The sequence below is a fragment of the Larus michahellis genome, chromosome Z (assembly GCF_964199755.1).
Source record: "Larus michahellis chromosome Z, bLarMic1.1, whole genome shotgun sequence".
In the NCBI taxonomy this organism is placed as follows: Eukaryota; Metazoa; Chordata; class Aves; order Charadriiformes; family Laridae; genus Larus; species Larus michahellis.
Genome location: NC_133930.1, coordinates 45,737,255 through 45,758,104, shown reverse-complemented (window position 1 = coordinate 45,758,104; position 20,850 = coordinate 45,737,255). Strand labels below are relative to the sequence as shown.

Here is a 20,850-nt window from a genome sequence, read left to right as displayed (position 1 = left end):
AAGATCCCCCCGAGCTTTTTCTTCTCCAGGGTGAACAGTCAGCTTTCTCAGCCTTTCCTCATAGGAGAGGTGCTCCAGTCCCTTAATCATTTTAGTGGCCCTTCATTGGGCTATTTCCAGCATGTCCATACCTCTCTTGTAATGGGAAACCCAGACCTGGACACAGGACTCCAGGTGTGACCTCATCAGTGCCAAAGACAGGGGAAGGCTCACCTCCCTTGACCTGCTGGTAAGACTCCTCTTAATGCAGCCCAGGATACCATTAGCCCTCACCTTCCTGTGCCAAGGGGACATTAACTTAAGTTCAACTCGGTGTCTATCAGTACCCTCAGGGCAGTTTCTGCAATGCTTCTTTCCAGCTTGGCAGCCCACAGCCTGTAGTGGTGCATGGGGCTGGTTCTCCCCAGGTGCAGAACTTTGCAATTCTCCTTGTTGAACTTCATGGAGTTATTGTCAGCTCATTTCTCTAGCCCATTTCTCCAGCCCATTTCTCCAGCTCATTTAGGTCCCTGTGGATGGCAGCACAACCCTCTAGTGTATCAACAACTCCTCACAGATTTGTGTCATCAGCAAACTTGCTGAGGGTACTCTCTGATGAAGATGTTAAAACAGGATAAAACCCAGTATTGACCCCTGGGCTGAACCACTTGTTACTGGCCTCTAATTAGACTTTGCACCACTGATCACCACCCTCTGGGCCTGGCCATTCAGCCAGTTTTCAGACCACCTCACTGTTCATCCAGGCCACATGTCAACAGCTTGACTATGAGGATCATATGGGAGACAATGTCAAAGACCCTACTGAAGTTCAGGTAGACAGTATCCACTCCCCTCCCATCATCTACCAGGTCAGTCATTTCAATGTAGAAGTTTATCAAGGCAGTTCCTGATGATTTTCTTGTTCTTAATACGCCTAGAAATTGTTTCCAGGATGAGCTGCTCCATCATGTTTCCAGAGATCAAGGTGAGGCTGACTGACCTGTAGTTCCCTGGCCCTCCTTCTTGCCCGTCTTGAAGATTAGAATGACATTTGTTTTCCGCCATTCTTCAGGCACTTCTCACAGTCACATGATTGATCAGAGATTATTGAGAGTGGCCTTGCAATGACATTAACCAGATCCCTCAGCACTCATGGGTGCATCCCATCAGTGCCCATGGACCTAGGTATGTCCAGTTTGCTGAATTATTCCCTGACCTGATCCTCATCCACCAAAGCTTTGCTCCAGCTTTTCCCCCTGGTCTCTGGGACTTGGGATACCTGAAGGCCAGTCTTGCTAGTAAAAACTGAGGCAAGGAAGGCATTCAGTATCTCAGCCTTTTCCATGTCCTGTGTAAAGGTCCCCACCCCATTCAGCAATGGGCCTACATATTCTCTAGTCTTTCCTTTGCCATTTATATATTTATAGAAGCCCTTCCTGTTACCCTTGACATTCCCTGCCAATTTCAACTCCAGGTCGGCTTTGGCTTTCCTAGCCATGCTTTATTCTACATGCTTGGATAGTGTCTCACTATTCATCCCAGGTTACCTGCCTCTCCTTCCACCTTCTGTGTAGTTTTTCATCTTTGAGTTTTGCCAGGAGCTCATTGTTCATCCACACAGGCCTCCTGGCATTTTTACTTGACCTCTCACTTACTGGCATGAACTGCTCTCGAGATTACAGGAGGTGATTCTTGGAGATCAACCAGCTTTCTTAGCCCTTTATTTCTTCCAAGGCCTTATCCCATGGGATACTTTCAAGCACATTCTTGAAGAGGCCAAAGTCTAATTTCCTGAAGTCCAAAGTTTTGAGCTGGCTTTTTATTCTACTCCCTTCCCTCTTAGAATCACAAACTCCATTATCTCATAGTCACTGCAGCCAAGGCTGCCTTCGAGCTTCACATTCCCAGCAAGCCCTTGCTTGTTTGTGAGTATGAGGTCCAGCAGAACACCTCTCCTAGCTGTATCTTCTATCATTTCCATCAGGAAGTTTTTGTTGATTTTCTCCAGGGAACTCCCGGATTGCTTATGCCCTGACGTCTTGTCCATCCAGCAGAAATTGGGGTAGCTGAAGTCCTCCACAAGGACCAGGGCCTGCTAACATGAGGCTGCTTCTAGTTGTTTGTAGAAGGCCTCATCCCCTTGTTCTTCCTGATCAGATGGCCTATAGCAGACACCCACTACAGTGTTACCCATAGTAGTCTACTTGTTAATCCTTACCCATAAACTCTCTTTTTGCTCCTCGTCCATCCCCAGGGAGATGTTCATGCATTGCAGCTATTCTCTCACATAAGGGGCAGCCTCACTTCCTCATTTTCCAGACTGTCCTTCCTAAAATGCCAGAATTCTTCCATTGCAGCACTCCAGTCACACAAAACACCCCACCACATCTCCTTGATGCAACCAAGATCACAGCCCTGCAAACACACACAGTTCTCTAATTACTTATATTTATTCCCCATGCTGTCTGTATTAGTGTGTAGGCATTTCAAATCAGCATGTTGATTTCCCAGAAACAGTCTGGGAGGTTTCCCCATAGTGGTGTCTTTTAGGCATTTCTTTGCTTATATGCAAATACTTCAGCCCTGTTTTGTGAATTTTGTTCCCTTTCACTCACACAGCTCCAGTCCTTTGTACTTCAGTGTCGTCCATCACTCCACAGTGCTGCTGGTAACTCTCTCCCTCTCCTGTCATTCTCAGTTTAAAGCTCTTCTTACCAGGCTAACCAATGTGCTGGCAAAGATACCTTTGCCTCACTCAGTTAGGTGGATCCCATCTCTCCTGAGCAGATGTTGATCATCAAAAGGGGTGCCATGGTCATAGAAACCAAACTCAGCTGGCAATGACAGCTCTGCAACCAATTGTTACCATGTAGTCATCCATTTTCCCTCACCAGCAGGACTGAGGATCCCACCTGGGTCCCACAACCCTGACTATCACCCCCAGAATTCTGTAGTTACTTTTGATACTCTTGAGGATATCCCTGCTAGTATTACTCATACCCATATGGGATAAGAGTGGGGGTAATAGAGGGTGGGATAAGCTTTAGCAGTCTCTCCACAACATCCTAGATCTATGCCCCCAGGAAGCAGCAGAAGTCTTTGGACAACAGGTCAGGCTGGCAGGTGAGTGCCTTAATCCCCTTTTAATTGTTAGATAAATCATATAGATTCTAGAATCATAGAATCATAGAATCTCATAGAACCATAGAATGGTTTGGGTTGGAAAGGACCTTAAGGATCATCTAGTTCCAACCCCTCTGCCATGGGCAGGGACACCTCCCACTAGACCAGGTGGCTCAAAGCCCCATCCAGCCTCGCCTTGCACTCTTCCAGGGAAGAGGCATCCACAGCTTCTCTGGGCAAATAAGAGAGTGAAAGAAAAAGAAAGAGCAGGAAAGGAAAAGATGGGTGGATCAGAGTCCTGAATTCTTTCCCCATCTTCCCTGAGCCTGAAAGCTCCAGATAGTCTGGCTTAATACATTATAACCTTACAGTAGTCCAAAGTAAGAGGAAAAGGAGCTACAGGACATCTTCTGGGCAGGAGCTTTCCTATAGCAAGACCTTCCAACATATGCAAAACTTACTTATAGCATAAAAGCAGATATATGCTAATCATTGTCAGCCATATCATAGTGTTGTCAAGGGTCACTTTACTGCAACTAAAATACTACTGCTTTCTTTAAACCCCCATTCCTTAAATCATGTGCTACCTTGAAATGCCAACCTGTGCTTTGATGTACAGCTCCCATAGCTACAGAGAAAGGAACCCTGGTGATATGGACTTTTAAATACATTTTTTAAATGTAAAACCAAAACCAGAAAAAAAAATGAAAAGCTCTATCTCCTTTAGCTACCTGGTTGCATCAAGTGTTGCCACTCGTGGTTCCTGCAGTTGCCAATGTCTAACCACGGAACTCACCTTCTCTGAATGCACTCTGAGCAGACAGCTGACCTCCTCTACCTCCCTGGGGCCAGGGCAGACCACAACAAACTTTTTGACCAACATATTTTCAAATAGTTATCTTGATAGAAAGTAATACAAATACCACGGGTTGACATACCATTACGGTTTTTAAACCAGGAAACACAGAATAAGAATGAAACATTGAATAACCTTTCATGCCATTCATAAACCTGTAGGGAGCCAAAGAAATATGTTGTGGTGTTCCTCTGTGCAAAACACCACAACTAGTGTACACATGAAAAAGCTGACATGTCCCAGGCACAGACAGCAGCTCCAGTAGCTCAGAGGAGTACCACATGTATTTATCAGCTTAAGGCCCTGCAGTGTAACACATTATGTCATTACACAATACACATGGCCAAAGGCTGACTCAGCCTCAAATTGTCCGGACCTGGGTAACAAATGAAAAAGAAAATGTAGTGTTGTATATGTAAATCTGGATTCAAGTGTTGCTCTTGTATAGCCTATCTGAGCTGATATCCATCCTTACAGATCTACTCACCATGTTTTGACAGCTAATTTAATTACTTCATAAATGTCACTGTTGATTTCAGGAAAAGGCTGGAAGCATTAGTGGAAAATAGAAGCTCTGAACATAGCAGAGGCAATACTGTTTAAGATGTAATTTCTTTTTAGATATAAAATGCATCTTTACTAAGATTTTGCTGAACCTCAAATAGTTTTTTTAGGATTTGGCAAGGAGAAAACAGAAAGTTCCAGGGAGAGGTAAGAGAGATTAAAGATCCTTTCATATTAATGCCTGTCAGCACATAATGAAAACACCATGTAGATCCCCTGTTTACATTAAGCAACACCCACAGCTGTTAATGGACCAGTAAAGTGAATAAGAGAGCAAGCTGTAGGATAGAATATAGTCACAGCTGCAATCAGCCCAAGTAACAGATTCAGCTATTGGACAGACAGGAAGCTTTTCCTGAACTGCTCAACATATAGAAAGATTACCCAAGAGGTAGATAAACAGAGTTACAGTTCTTCTATTTATTAAGGCTAGTTCAAATGAGGCCTCAAAATGAGGAAAAAAACCACCCTGCTTTCCAATCTGCTCCCATCCTCTATGAAGCAGGAGCTACTCTGTACTGAAATTATCCACAGATCAGGATCTAGCAGGATCTAGCAGATACTGAAATCAAGTCACATCATCAAGAAAAGAGCATTCCCTGTTTATTATTTTGCTCATTGCTTCCTTTGCAGAAAATAAACACAGTAAAACAGTTCCAATGGTGTGTAAATGTTTGAGGGGAAAAGAAAGAAAATGTTGTCCAATGTTAACTGTAAATTTTAAGGCAATATCTAATACAAGACTATGTTATTCCTAGGTACCCACTAATTAAATTTCAGGTTATTTGCTTTCATTATAAGTTTATCTTACTACCTTATACTTTGCTATACTTAAAAACAAGGCCAAAACAATGCAGCACAAGGAAAAGGAACACAATGGAAAGTAATTATCTGATTTACTTTTACACATTGAGCCAGCGAGTATTCTGTAACACACATTTCAATTGCTCCCAGTCTTTCTGCGTTTGAATAGCAGCTACTTGCGAAGCAGAAGGAAATGGTTGAGGTTTAGTGACTGTCATATTTGGCAGCTTGTCACAGCCAATAAAAAGGCGGTACAGAACACGTGCATGTTCATTTTGCAGTTCAGAATTAAAAACACGTTGTTTTCTTTTAGGTATCTAAGTGTCTGTCATAAAAAGCTTGAAAACAGCATAAATTGCCATTAGTACACATAACTCCTTTCATTCATAAAATGATTCACTTCCAAAAATTGAAAAAGAACATATGCAACAGGTCAATAACAGAATTCTCTTATCTGGAAGTTTGGGGTTTTTTTATTAAAAGATAATACTTTTAAGTAGAACTACCAGTAAAACAAGCTGGGTAGAAAACCAATAAAATTAGATCAAATTCAAAATGAAGCATCTTTTGGCACACAGATTTTGTACTGCAATGGATGACACTACTAAAACCGTATTTAACAGTATGTGCTAAGTATGTTCTCACACTATTTTTGCTGTATAGGACATAGAAGTAGAACTCAAATGCAGTTATGCTGAAATTAGGAATTTCAGTTATAGCTGACATTACCCACTGGACATCTTAGGTGTAATGGAGACAGTTGTATGTGTACACCATCTTCCCCTTAAACAGAGGTACTGGACAAATTCCGTCACAAAAATAATCCATTCTTTCTGCGGTAAAATTTTAGGAAGTAATGTTCTACAAGAGCCAGGAATAAAATCTCTTAGCCCTGCAGGGAAGTACTTGGGGATACTGGTGGATGAGAAGTCGGACGTGAGCCAGGAACATGCATTCGCAGCTCAGAAGGCCAACTGTATCCTGCATCAAAAGGAGCATGACCAGCAGGTCAAGGGAAGTGACTCTTGCCCTCTACTGTCCTCTTGTGAGACCCCACCTGGAATACTGCATCCACATCTAGAGTCCCCAGTACAAGAAAGACATGGACCTGTTAGAGCAGGACTATGAAAATGGTCAGAGGGCTGCAACACCTGTCCTATGAGAAAAGGCTGAGCGAGTTAAGTTTGTTCAGCCTGGAGAATAAAAGGCTCTGGGGAGACTCTATTGCAGCTTTTCAATGTATAGGGGGGGGTTATGAGAAAGATGGAGAAAGATTTTTTTACCAGGGCCCATAATGACAGGACAAGGAGTAGCAGTTTTAAACTGAAATAGGATAGATTTAGGTTCGATTTCACAAAGAAATCCTTTATGATGAGGATGTTGAGACACTGGAAGGTTTCCTAGAGAAGCTGTGGATGCCCCATCACGGGAAGTATTCAAGGTCAGGTTGGATGGGGCCTAGAGAAACCTGACCTAGTAAAAGATGTCCCTGCCTGTGGCAGAGGGTTGGACTAGATGATGTTTGAAGGTCCCTTTCAACCGAAACCACTCCAGGATTCTATGAAAATTAGATTCACAGAGGTTCAAAGCCAAGTTGGGGAACACCAGTTTGATCTCCTGTATACCATTGACCTTGCATTTTCTGTGGCTTAATTGTTACAGCAATTTTTAAATGAAAATGTTAACCTGGACTTAAATAATTTATCAGTGTTTTGTGAGTTATCCCATGGTTGCTCTTACTGAAACACAGGCCTTTTTTTTCTAGTTCAAATCTGTGAATTCAAGTTTTAGTCTTCTGCCTTATGTTTGTCTGATGCAGTAAAAAATCCTGTTTCGAGACTGTGATTTTTCATTGATAAACATTGACAAGCAAATGGATTTGTTCACTGTTCAATGAACTTAAAAATGCATGTTTTCTATTTATGCTAATGGTTTTCTGCTGAATGTTCCCCAGTTTATCACTGTTATTTGTGAACAGCAGAAATCTTTCAAGTAAGACTAGCAGCTAATACAACTTCTCTATTCAAGTACCTTCTGTTTATATATCCAACAATTTTGACACTAGAATTTGCACTGGGAACTTTTATTTAGTTAATTACATTTGCACCCCTAGTTTTTCTTAAAGTTACGACTTTTTGAAACTTTCTCTTTGTTCCAAGACTTGCTTAAAATCAACATTAACACCTAGAGACCAACTCAAGAGGGTTTCAATTAGGATAGTAATACGACTGTAGGAGTTTGTGACTGGAATAAATAACACATCTAGTATTTACAAATTCTCTTCTTTCAAAAGAATGAATACTAAAAGGTTAAAAAGTAAATAAAATGTCGAAAGTAGTATTTTTTATATGGAAATCTGGAGGAAAACATCCTTTGTTGCTTTACTTTTTAAATATGACTCACTTAATTGGCAGTCTACTGCACAAAACTCATAAGTTTAGGACTATTAAAATTCTCTACTTTCAGTCTAATTTGAGTCTAAATTCTCAAAGTCTCAAGTCTTTTTAGATTAAAAAGTATTGTTTTATTAAACAAAAAATAGTCTGATTTCTGAAACTCTACAGTATATACAATTATGTAATTATACGTAAACATATTATGAAATAGCAAGCAACATAACTTCAGCAAACTCGTTGCTACACAACTTGGAAAATTTCAATAAATATCCACAAAATCCTGTAATCTGAAACCATTAGTAGAAGACCTTTATCATCATTTTGCTGATGGTATTCGTTCACGCTGCTCAGTCCTTAAAATCTTATTTAATACACTGCTATGTTATAAGACTGTTTAGCGCAGAAGTTTCAGTCACGTTGGTACTTGAATTCACAAACAAGTAAAAGCTTATAATATGCCTGAAAAAAAACCAGCAGAATTGCTACAGTTTCTACATATAAAATTGTTGATACTTATTTAAACTGAAAATCCTGAGGAGGACAATTTCCTTGAAGAGCAGAAAGTAAATGCAAACAACTATGTATGTGTTTGTACTTTAAATATTGTAAAGAATTTAATGTGCTACTTGGTCTTAAGAATGCAACAGATGACATTTGTTTTCTAAATTAATCCTTCCCCTTTTGTAAAATAAAATATCTTTTTAAGATGATGATTTATGTTCCACTGTTTCCACTACAATGTATAATGTCTTCATCCTGAGGGCATCTATCCATACTTTATTACAATGAATGGTTACTTTTGGAAGGAACATACGTAAATTAGTGGCTGTTGCTGTGGACTTGAAAATAAATATGTTGATTTAAAAGGTGAAACAGCATCTTATGAAGGCTCTTCTGTTCCTTCTTTTATCTGAAGTTACTGGGAGCAGCTACAGTAACAAATAAAAAAAATTGTGATGATTTTTAAGTGCTTCTGGCCATCTATGTTTTCCAGTGTTTCCTATTCAGGTGGATAAAAATAGAATTATTCTGATATTCACTTGTGATTTAGAGATTTTTGATCTTCAGAGCTGAAGACTGAGTAATACTTTTGTAGTGTAGGAAGGGGTCAAATCTGTGAAAAGAGAAAAAAGAAATACATCTCAGATTTCAGCTATCTAACCCAGCACAAATAAATGGAGCCCTTACCTAGAAAAAGCTAGGTTTCATTTTATTTCAAAGTGATCTCTGTGCTGTCTTTCAGAAATTCTGCTGGCTTGTATTATACAGAGGTTGTTCCTTCTCCAGTCCACTTTTCAAAAGCAGGTACTGGCATAATCTATAGCACAAGAATTCAGAAGCAGGAAGTGCAAGAGTGATTCATGATCCAACCTCATCATAAAAAGCATGGAGATAAGTTTTGTCTAGGAAGGCAGAAAAGTGTATCCCTGAGCTGCTTTGCGCCCAAGGAGTATAAAGTTCACCTGTGCTTGACAGGGCCAAATGCAGTTTTCAGGCAGCCTGGCAGCCATTACCTTAGACTCCACATTTCACAAGTATGTAAATACAACTCCATCACTACTTATTTCATGAGTATCTCTAAAGCCAAATTATGATTTCAATTTTTCCTCCATTCCTTCTCTCCATTTAAACTGCTATTTCTACCATTATCAGAATCTGGGACTTTTATAGCAGACTTCACTTTACAAGGAGAGTCTTGAATACTCAAGCATGCAACTTATGGACATTAAGGAACAAATGCCCATTATCAGAACATGAAAAGTATTCTGCAGCCACATCCTGTGGCCTTTCTTTACATTTCTTTTTCACCAGGTCTTGTAGGACCACTGTACAGACTACTTACCTGAAATGCAAGAAAGGAAGATACCATAAGATTCATTCCACAAAAATTCATTTCTACACACAAATTCTCAAGGAGATTTAAACAGACCCTATAGGGTATTTTGGCTCACAGGAAATTTTGCCTTTGTTTCCTAACACATTTTACTAAAGAGGACTCAAGAGGTTGCCAGTAAATATAGGTTGGAATAGCAAAATAAAGTAATATTTAAACTTTCAGGTGCTGTGCAATAAAGGCAAAAGCAGTGATTTTACTACATTAATTTTAGAGTGGTTAAACAATTAGAACATTGATATAGATGCACTGTTAAAGAACGTTCTATCAATCCAAAGAGCATTTCATATATACGGTCTGTTTCATTTTGAGAAGGAGAAACATTTCTGCAGGAATTCAAAACCGCTAATGCCAACCCCAAGAGAGGTAAATAAATCTGGAGAATGACAGTAGTCATTGCATACATTATCACTCAATTAAGGTTAATGCATATACAAACACACCATTAATTTTGTATGAATTTTTTCAATATCAAGTGTTTTATTTGGGGCCTAAACTTTTAACAAAACACATTCAACATTTTAATTTTTAGTTTTATTTAACACCATAACAGACAATTACAGTTTAAGGGTTTATTGCTTGTACTCTTAAAAATTAGTGTTCCTAATGTATGTCTACGTTTATACCCAAGAGAGAAGGAAGTTTGCTGCAAGTTACACATACCCCTTTCCTTTAGGTCTTCAATGTATGCTTTCATAAATTCTTTCTCAAACTGCTCCCTATCACGTTCACTTTCTATGATTTCTTCAGTGTCTTCACATACAATAGTCTCAACTGGGCTGTCCTTGAGACTTATGAATCTAGAGAGATATTAAAACAAGAATACATGCAACAGGCTTCTGAATATCATTGGCCAATATGAATGACATTTTAGAAGTTGCTACTATAGCCAAAAGGGTAAACATAAAGAACATTTGCCTAATTTTTGCATTATGGCATTGTTAGGATTGTTATTATTAGAAATAAAGATTTCAAATGGCACCTTCTCTATACTCCACTTTCCATATAAAAATGATCATATTTATCTCTTTCTTTTTGCCTATCTACATAAATAATTCTTTGGAATAACAGATATATTTCTTTATTACGGAACTTCTGACAGACTTCACTGTAATTTCACATCTGTTAATGAGCAGTATGAACTCCATCCTAACAATATTTCCTATTAATCTGGAATATTGCCAGTAACACGAAGCTGACAATATGTATCTCCATTTTTGGGTTGTTATGTAACTTCTCTTTCACAATGCATGTCTGCATGTGGATTATGTTGTATTTGCAAATTTCCTAAAGCTACACATTGCCGGTGAAAAATTAGACATTTACATAAGCAACTTACATAACGTGCAATGTTGTGCATACAGTGCACAGTATTCTGAAAATCTCTGATGATATTACCACTCCAAGAAGGAAAAAAAAAAGCAAACCATTAGAATTGTTACTTGCAAAAGAACAAATGTTACAACAAATCATATGGCTTTTTAAAATCTCATGAATTGCTGTGAGTCTGTGGCGGGTTGACCTTGACTGGCCTGGTGCCCACCGAGCACCTCACTCACTCCCCCTCCTCAGTGGGACAGGGGAAGAGTATAAGATGACAAAATCATAGGCTGAGATAAAGACATCTTAATGAAGAAAAGCAAAAGCCATGAGGGCAAAGCAAAAAAAATTATCCTCTATTTCTCATCAACAGGTGATGTCCAGCCACTTCTGGGAAGCAGGAGCTCAGTACGTGTAGTGGTTGCTTTGGAAACAAACACCTTAATAACGAATGACCCACCTCCCTTTTCTTTTCTCTTAGCTTTTATTGCTGAACAGACACCATATGGTATGCAATATCCCTTTGGTCAGTTTGAGTCAGCCGTCCCAGCTATGTCCCCTCCACCTTCTTCTCATCCTCAGCCTACTGGCCTTTATGGGGGAGGGTTAAAGAGACAGCCTTGATGCTGTGGGAGCACTGCTCAACAGTAGTCAAAAACCTTGGTGTGTTATCAGCAGCATTCTAACTACAAATACAAAGCCCAGCACTATAAGGGCTGCTATGGGGAAAGTTAACTCCATATCAGACAGACCCAGTATTGTGTCAAATGGTTTCATAATCAAAAACCTGAGCATCGCCTACAGAAATGCAAGATCATTGTAACTGCAGACTAAAAGGCCTTTTAGTCTTACCCTGCATGCAGCAACAAGGTGCTGTTTCACAACAAAGAATGTATGGACTACTAATCTCATGGGACACAATTTAGCCTTTTAACTAGCCATGTCTCCTACTCCCAGCAGCATACTTTTGACAGCGCTGAGCTTATCAACAGCTAACTGCCAGACTACTGGTGCCACACTGCAGCATGGCTTTGTGACTACAGAGTTAGAGGAGGATATAGAGGAATAGCAGTTTAGGCATACGGATGCACAACTGTCAGATGAAAATCAGAAAGCTGCAGCTCCTCTGCAGTTTCCAATCTCTCTAGTACTTCCTTAAGGGGTCTCATATAAATTGGGCCAGAATTTGACCAGCGGGTATGGTAGAAACTTATGTTTGTGACAGTATTTCCCCTGGGTGCATCTACCTTACCTTCTTAAGAACAGATTCCTTTCTCTCTCACTTTTACTTACTTTAAACCTGTAGTTGATTCACAGATGGCTGTGGGTATCTCAACCAGGTCATCACCACTGACAATTAGCAAACTGAGCTTTGGCATATTGACCAGAGATCGTGGAAGATAAGTCAACTTGTTTTTCTGTAGGAGAAGCGTCTGAAGTTGATCTAACCTGTAAAAATGTAAAAACTAAAGATAACTTAAAATATTTGTTTCAGAGAGGTGCATCTATCTAAAATAGCAATACAGAATTAATCTTGTGTAAAAGAATAACAATTACATGCATCATCTTTGGCTTCTCAAAAATTACTCATACCACACTTTCAGAAATTGTAATCAACTTTAGTGGAAATATCCAGTCGTGGCTCAACATTACAGATATTAATAGCATACCTCTGACAAGTACTCAGAAGCATGCCCAAGATAAAAGGTTACAAAAATTACTGTGCTTTCATACGGAAGATCTAGACATAATATGATACAAAGCCTCGTCATGTGTATACCAGAACTAATGAAAAATACGGGTCACCAGCCCATACCTTTGCCCATATGCTGGTTTCTGTGAATGAGATACATCCATGCAAGGCAGTGTATTCCCATCTACTGTTTTTCACTAGTAATTAGTACTGTGGGGAGCAAGAGAAAGACCAGCTCCTGGTCATATGGCTCTTGCAAGTTGTCCCACTGAAATCAATTTAATGACAATGTTTTGTGGAGGAATGCATTGGGCTTCTTTTCCTTTATTTCCCCTGGCTTTTCTTAATGCAATGGTAATTTCTGGCTGAGCATTTATTCTTTGGAGTAGATAGAAGATGAAAAGCATAGCAAACTGATGAAACAAGTTTGTATCATTCGACTGGAAGCCTCCATTCCTAAAACAGTGTTGCAAGCTATTGCTTATCAGGCCTGTGTGGTTTGTTTGAATTCAGGGAAAGATGTTAAGTAAGGTTTCAGTTTACTGACAACTCATCTTTTTTAATCACAGACTTCTTGGTAGTTCATTGAGGTTCTTCAACACTGCAGGCATTGAAATCATGAGTCTGAATAAGAGTATCAGTTTACTGGGAGGGTGGGGGATATCCTGAAATATTCTAGTCTTCAGAATGCATATGGGTCCAAGTGATCTTGAAATTCAAAATCCAAAGTCAAACAAAGAAAACATTATTTTGTGGTGTCTGATTATGATGCTTTAGTATAGATCCTGGCAACTCAGTACAAAATCAAGAAGATGAAATGTAGAAAAGGAATATTTTGGAGATAGAGAAATACAGATATATTACAGGGGAAAAAAATGATCCTTAAGTTGAGCAGGTGTCCTTCCATAAAGTGAAAATACCCTCTTAGAAGCTCTTTGAAGTTAATCAAATCTCTGCTCAGATCCCCTGGAAAAAAAATGGCAGGTTTATGCTGTTGTGGATAGAGTATGTGAATTACTAAATCAAATTAAGTCTTCAGCTCTGCTGTCAGAGAAATCTGTGATTACACAATGTCTCAGAAAATTCTTTTTGCCCAGCAGCAAAGCTCTTGCAAAAGTTAAGGTTGAATGAGTTTTCTGTGAAGTCTCTTGTGTCTCAGGGATCTCTATTCCCAGATCAATAAACAATCCATATTTTTTTTACTAAACTTTAGTTAATATGTGTTTCGGTTTATTTATGGCTATGCAAAGTTTTGTAAACCAAGTTACAACAGGACTCCAGAGTGAATAAATAGGCCCAGAGATAAGAAAAGTGCTTTCTCAGGCTAGTAAGTCCCATTAGAGGGATCAGCATGAGTTTTTTTAAAACTAGTTGTAGTGTATCCCTAAACTGAGAGACTGAGTATATACGTGCACTTGCATATATACTTCAGAGTAGAAGAGGAGGATTGTCAGTGGTTTTTTTTAATCTTACCGATATTTTTCTGCTTTACTGCCAAAGTTTATCAAGTGCTTTCAGTAACTTAGATATGCTTTAGTTCATTTTTCCCTTCACCCTATCTGTCCTCCAGAGAGATATTGCTGACAATTCCATATGGTGAGTCCCCTTTGCTGGAACTGGGGAGTTCTCTTTGATGGAACTGGGGCATTCTCTTTGCTGGAACTGGGGCAGACTATGCCCCATGAAGTTCCCAAATAACAATGCCTGAATATAATGACAAATTATTGTGAATGTGGCAGAAAATGTAATTAGTTAACTGAACAGGAAAGGCACTGACTGTGCAATCTGCCATCGACAAGATAGAAAATGTAGTTTCTGTGACTTTTTCATGTGATTTTTCATTAATGGTATCCCTTTGAAGCTTGTTATTTCTAGATTTGCTTTATAGTTCACAAGCCTGTCAATGAATTAAAAAATAAACTACCTGTCTATGTCTTCTGGGAGATCTTTCAGGTTGTTGCTGCTAATATCCAACCACTGCAAGTTAGACATCCGGAGTACACAAATTGGAATAGAATGGAACTTGTTTGCTGACACATCCACAACTGTGACTTGTTTCAGGTTACTTAGCTAGAAAGAAGCAGTGCTTTATTTTAGTTACATTTTGCAAACACAAGAAGACATTCCATTCTTCAAACATTCTTATTCCTCTCAAAGCACTTAGAAAAATATGAATTGCACTATTTTTTTACTCAACTTTTTGGCAGCCTTATCTTTTACTCATCATTTCATAGGAAAAATGATTTCAGAAATAACTACCTCCCAAACTGTTCATCATGTTTGTACGACTGTTATGGTATTGAATGAAATTTTCACTCTAAAAAAAACTATAGTTTTAGATAACACCAAGGCTGGAACAAGACAATGACTTGGTTCCTTGCTAGGTTACATATAAACTAAGCTCAGAGGTGATAAAACACAGTTTTGGTAATTAAAAGATGCCAGGTTATCTTTCTCAGAATCAGAGATTTTATAACTCCCACCAAAAATATGTAGATTTCCTTTGCTATAACTCTGTTATGCACTGAGAGTATATTGCTAGGACACCCTTAGACAATGAAACTGCCAACATAAGCCAACAGAAAATTTGGTCCAATATTTTTCAAAGATCTTTAAAAATACATAATCCATATTGCAAACTAAATGCATAATAAGGTGCACTAGAGCTTTTTACTTGAATACTTTTCAAAGGAATTACATTTTTAAGTTAAAAACCTTTACTGCAATGAAAGTTAACCACAAATGTAAAATACACCTGTTAAAGAAATAAATGTGTTAAATAAAGCTCTCAGTGTACTGAATCAATTATTCACAATACCAGTGTTCATAAAACCATGCAGCTAGCTAAAGTGAATGTCAAAGGAGTGTAACTGTTAACCAAAAAAGTACTTTAGAATGGAAATTATACATCTGAGCTTCTAATCATATGTCACCATCACCATCTAGCTCTATAAATTCTGATACAGACGAGAAAGTAGCCAAAAATTTTTATTGGTCTTTGCCTGAAGGTTTCTTAGAATGTAGAAAATAATCAGGAAACAAAAACCCCAAACCCCATATATTTTCCATTCCCAAAGTAAGCAAAATGCAAGCAACGGCACAAATTATAAAAAAACTAGAAAGTGATAAAATACATTGAAAAATCCTTGAGAAGGATTTTTTTATTCTTATTTATTAAGAATCAAGTCCTATTTTGTTACATTTTATGGCTAAACTTCTTCTTACCTCAATACTATCAGAATTCCCTCTTAATTTGACCCTTGTTATTTAAAATGCTCACATTCATAGCATGGTGCTGTGTCAAAGACAGTTTGGTTTGGGTTTTGTGGTGATTTTTTGGGGGTTTGTAGGATTTGGGGGTTTGGTAGGTTGGTTTTTTGATTTGTTTTGTTTTGTTTTATTTTGTTTTGTTTTGTTTTGTTTTTTCTAGATCTAACTTTATATTGCAGCCAGACCCTAAAATTTGGGGAAATTTTTTTAGGGAGATTTACTGAAGTTATCATATTACAACTGACTACACAATTAAATTTACCTTTCAAAATGATAAAAAAAAAAAGGTTCAGAGTTTCTCAAGCCAACGATATGATTTCTAAATCTGCCGACCACTGCATTAAAACAGCCTTGGTGAGGCATTACCATGAAAATGTCTCACTTCTGCTTCAGAACAGGCAAGCACTCCTATTGTTCTGACACTTCTCACTTCCAAACCATTTTGTCATTTTGAGGACTGACTACTAGCAATGAACACTCACTCCTATACTGTAAATTTTTCAAATACTGAATCTTTTTTCCAAGAAAACAGAACTTCCCTTTGAACAAGGAAAGCAGAGTCACTCTTCTAGACTGTAGCAATGAGAGAATAGAAAAAATAATTGGCACCATCTTTACAATGCATTTATTTTGTTGTTTCAAATTATTGTCACAATTCCAAATCCTAAGCAATATTTCAAGTTTCTCTGCACTCAGAACAATTTGCTAAAACTGCTGACATATTTCTTTCAACAAACTCTCCCAAAAGGAATTTAGCAGGCACAGAATTAGAATAAAGTCCTACAGGCTTAAATGTCACCCAAAATGTTCTCAAACCATCCCCAAAGAAGAAAAGCCACCGTCTCTAAACACCAAGCAGCAGAGTATTTTAAAATAAACTGACATCACTGTTCACCCAAGTTTCTAAACACTTTGCTTTCACATGCAGTCACCTGTCATGCTGAAACAATGTGGTAACTTTAACACTAGGTAGTAAATATTGTCAACAGCAGTAACTAGTTTTATGTGTTCACCTGAAATTGCTTTATTGGGTTAAATATTAAAAGTAACATTAATATAGCAGTATTATTTTTTTAATAAACAGAACTGTTTCTGCCATTTTTCATATAGTATGGAAAATTGATTGTTTTAATAGTTGATTAGATGAAAACATACATTTTTCAGGAGTTTGTACTCCCATAAAAATGTACTAACAAAATATAAGGCCATAGACTCATACGATATAAAGTTTGGTTCAGCATACTGCAGAATGTATGGAGCCATGGTTATATTGTGTAAGCTGCAAGCCCTCCGTGCTTGTTCTTTTAGGCTAATATTTAACAAAATCTGTCCATTTTCTATAATATGTTGAAATCTAATGGAGTTTTTATTTAATCTGTCTCTGATATGTCACCAACAAACACCTATGATATACAATGCATTGGAAATTATGGCAGCTGTGCATTATACTTTCTGAAGAAAATCCTGTGCATTTTATTTCTTCTTGAGACTAATGGATTTTTGCACCTTTTATAACACTTCATTTTCAAACAAGCATGGCTACCTTATCATTTTTACGTTATTGCTGCTTGATGTTGTTTTTTGCTGTTTTGCTCTATAATGTGACTTTGAATCAATCAGTATATAGGCATTATGCAAGTTCCATTTTTAAAAACAGCTATATTTGACAGTCCAGGTACCTGGACCCGCTAATTGTGGTCCTTATGTTCAATCACTATAGTCATGTTTATTTTACAAACTGCCCCATTTTGCTTATCTTAATAATTCTGTTCATAGAAATAGCCCAGATGATAACATTGTAGGACTCCACTGCTTCCCTTTCTCTCTGACATGAGAAGGGCTGAACAAGTTATTTGATTAATGGGCGTGGTTTTATTTCTGATCTGCTTTTTGTCCTGAAAGGGATTTACTGATAAGGTTGCATGTAACTTTATCATGAGTTGCCTACTATTTAGCACCAACAAATGAAGAGGTGTAAAGACATGTTAAGCCTTACCACAAAATATGCTGTATTTTTCAATTACATGTAAACATTCAGTGACAGAAACAGCATCCCATCAAAGTCAATGTATGACAAGACATACAAAGGATTAACCCAGAAATGTCTACTGTTGCATTACAAACATGCATTTTCTCAGAGATTTCAGACTCCATGAATTCAAAGAAAATTTGTACCACTTCAGTAGGATCAGGTTATCACCTATGCTGTCTCCCAAAACACGTAGATTGGCACTCAGCATCTCATTAGCTTGCTGAAAGCAGTACAGTATATATGACAAAGGGGCACCCTAGGTGCCAACTGCACAGTTGCCCGCTTAGATCTCATGCATTCAAACCAAATCCCCAGCTTTTCTTTCACAGAGCTGTAAATTTAAGCTCTTCTATAATCTCATTGACATTTCTAGAGAAAAGCATCAATTAAAGAAACAGTGGACAAGCACCTTTAGAGGTAGAAGGTATCTTTCATGAAGATATACTTGTACATTTATAGCCCAGTCCACCATTGGACTTCCAAACTGGGCTCTTAAACTTGAGAAGGCAAAGGTATTTAACAGTCATACCCACCCCTTTAGTAACAGGGTACTCACTCACGTATTTTGTGACAAAACCCTCTGAAGCATAAAAAAGCATGACTTCAAACAGCACTTGGTCTGATGGTAATGTGATAAGCTAAATCCAAGAAATATATGTGGAAGCAAGTCTTCACCCAAATTACATTATTCTCATTTTGCAATGCTGAAATGCTAAATCTTTTGCACAGTTAATCCACAAATAGACACTGTTATTTTGATGACAAACTGTCTCCCTGGAAGTTTAACATTATCCCCTTTCATCTTTGGAGCATTACCTTCATTCAAATACCTAAAGTTTAAAGTCTAATAGAGTAATTACAGCTATGATGATCAAGCATTAAAAGTTCATAGACAGGGACTTTGCTTTTTATTAGAGCATTATGAAATATAAATATTTCATCCAGTCTGCAAAGAATAAGAAAGCTGGCTGCAATATTCGCAAAAATATTACATTCACAGGTATTGATCATTCAAAGTGATTGAAGAACCACATAGCAACAAGAGCAGGACTATCTTCATACAGTTAAAATCCCTAAGAATGTGGATCATGTGTTTAAATTTGAGTATAGGAGTTTTTCCAAGCCAACAGATGAGTCACGGGCGTGAAATTAAGCACACAATAAATGATTTTCTGGGCTGAAGCCAAAACAAGTCTACTGTCTCTAAAAATAAATTTATGTTGATTAGTTACACTAAGTTTTCATAGTATTACTCCTGCAAATACACAGTCTGCACTTTGCCATCATAAAGTCACCTCATCTTCAGATCTCCAAAACTTGTAATTTAGGGGCACATATTAGAAGGAAAACTAGGCTCTACCAAAAGTCCATTACAAGTTCCTTCACCAAGAGATGACCAAAATTGCTCCCTTTCACAACAGAACAGAGACAAAGCCAGAAACTTTCTTCATTTCTGCTCCAAGATGCAACAGTAATTGAAGAGATACTATTCAAATGGTGCCATCATAATTATCATTTCAACACATACAACAATTCTGTTTTGCCATGACTATACACAGTGGCCTGTGAAGTTACTCTTCTGATTTTAAAAACTGAGTATGTTCATTTGAGCTCATTCTGAAACCCACAGCAAATCATTATTTGCCAAAGTGGGGCAAGGGGGAAAAACCCAAAAGAGAGGGAAATTTTATTCTGTAGCAATTAAAAAATGATATTATAAACAAAGATGGTAGTAAAAATAAAGAATTATAACACAGTGGTTGATGGTTTTGTTTTGCATTGATAAAACAGGAACCATTGACTTAAAATTAAAAAAAAATATCAAGGATATTTGAAGAGACATCAGTAGAAGAGAAGCAGGTAATGGTGTAATATTGACAGAAATAAAATAAATAATGAAATTACATGAGAAAAACATTAAAGTGAAAGTAAGAATTTGCTCTTATTGCTCTAACTTATTACAGTAGCATCATTTTGATGAGTGATGATGAAATCATTTCACCTTATATACATTGATGCTGGGCAATGACAACAGCTTTCTACACCAGATTGAACAGATACAGTCTGATAAACCTGGAAACAAGGCTTTCGTGGAATGTTAGACAGAAATCAACTTGCTTAAAAAGGTAAGTGGAAGACAGAATATTAAGGGGGAAAAGACATTCCAACTTCAGCAGTGGAGGGCCTTCTAGGATACCAGGAATAAGCATCTGCATGGTTTTTTGCTTTACAAAGAGGAATGGTAGAACTTTTCACCTTGGCACAGAGTAGCTTCACTAAAATGCACAAGTTTCTCACCTGCTGTGGTGCTGGGCAGCAGAGCAGTTTGATTAATACAACTAATTGGCTCACAAGCAGGACAACCGTGCAACTTGGAACTGCATTTATCTGCTCTTGAAGCAAAGGTTTCTTAAAGAAAATCCTCAAATTCAGGGAGGTCACAATGGAGATAAGTCTGTTTTGCACCCTGTGACATATCTGGTCTGGAATTAGACCTTATCTAGCTGAGCAAACTGTTGCAAAATATCTATCATCAAGATTGTTTTTCTTTTAATGCCACAAAATATATGTGCACGACACAGATAGTACACAAACCCACAGTGGAAAACACCGTCAACAATTGAACACTACAGTTCACAGCTTTGTGGCTTGTCAGGATTGTAGCAAATTTTCTTGCCCTCCTCTTCTTTCCTTTCTCATAGTGCTGTTAGATACATGTGGGGTTTTTTTATATACTTTCTCTGAGGTGGTGATAAACCTAACGGGAAAAAATATAAGTTAATCTCTTTCCAAAAGATTCTTTTCTTTCTATATTGTAATAGTATTTCTAGGATGCTTTATGTCTTGCTCTGGTACAAAAATGTAAGAACTGGAAATACAGCTAATATTAGTAAAAGACGCAGATATCGGAGAGATCTT

The 20,850-nt window shown here is 37.9% G+C and overlaps 1 protein-coding gene across 3 annotated transcripts in view; it reads right to left on the bottom strand.

The window, feature by feature from the left end:
- Positions 1-7,827: 7,827 nt before the first annotated feature.
- Positions 7,828-20,850, bottom strand: part of LRRC2 (leucine rich repeat containing 2) — a 66,044-nt gene continuing 53,021 nt past the window's right edge. For all 3 annotated transcript variants that reach the window (XM_074569852.1, XM_074569854.1, XM_074569853.1), the window contains 4 exons: positions 14,554-14,699; positions 12,230-12,385; positions 10,280-10,416; positions 7,828-8,836 (listed from right to left, as the gene is read on the bottom strand). In XM_074569852.1, the coding sequence (XP_074425953.1) occupies positions 8,787-8,836; positions 10,280-10,416; positions 12,230-12,385; positions 14,554-14,699 (489 nt within the window). In that variant the 3' untranslated portion in view covers positions 7,828-8,786. The remainder of the gene's footprint in view (positions 8,837-10,279; positions 10,417-12,229; positions 12,386-14,553; positions 14,700-20,850) is intronic.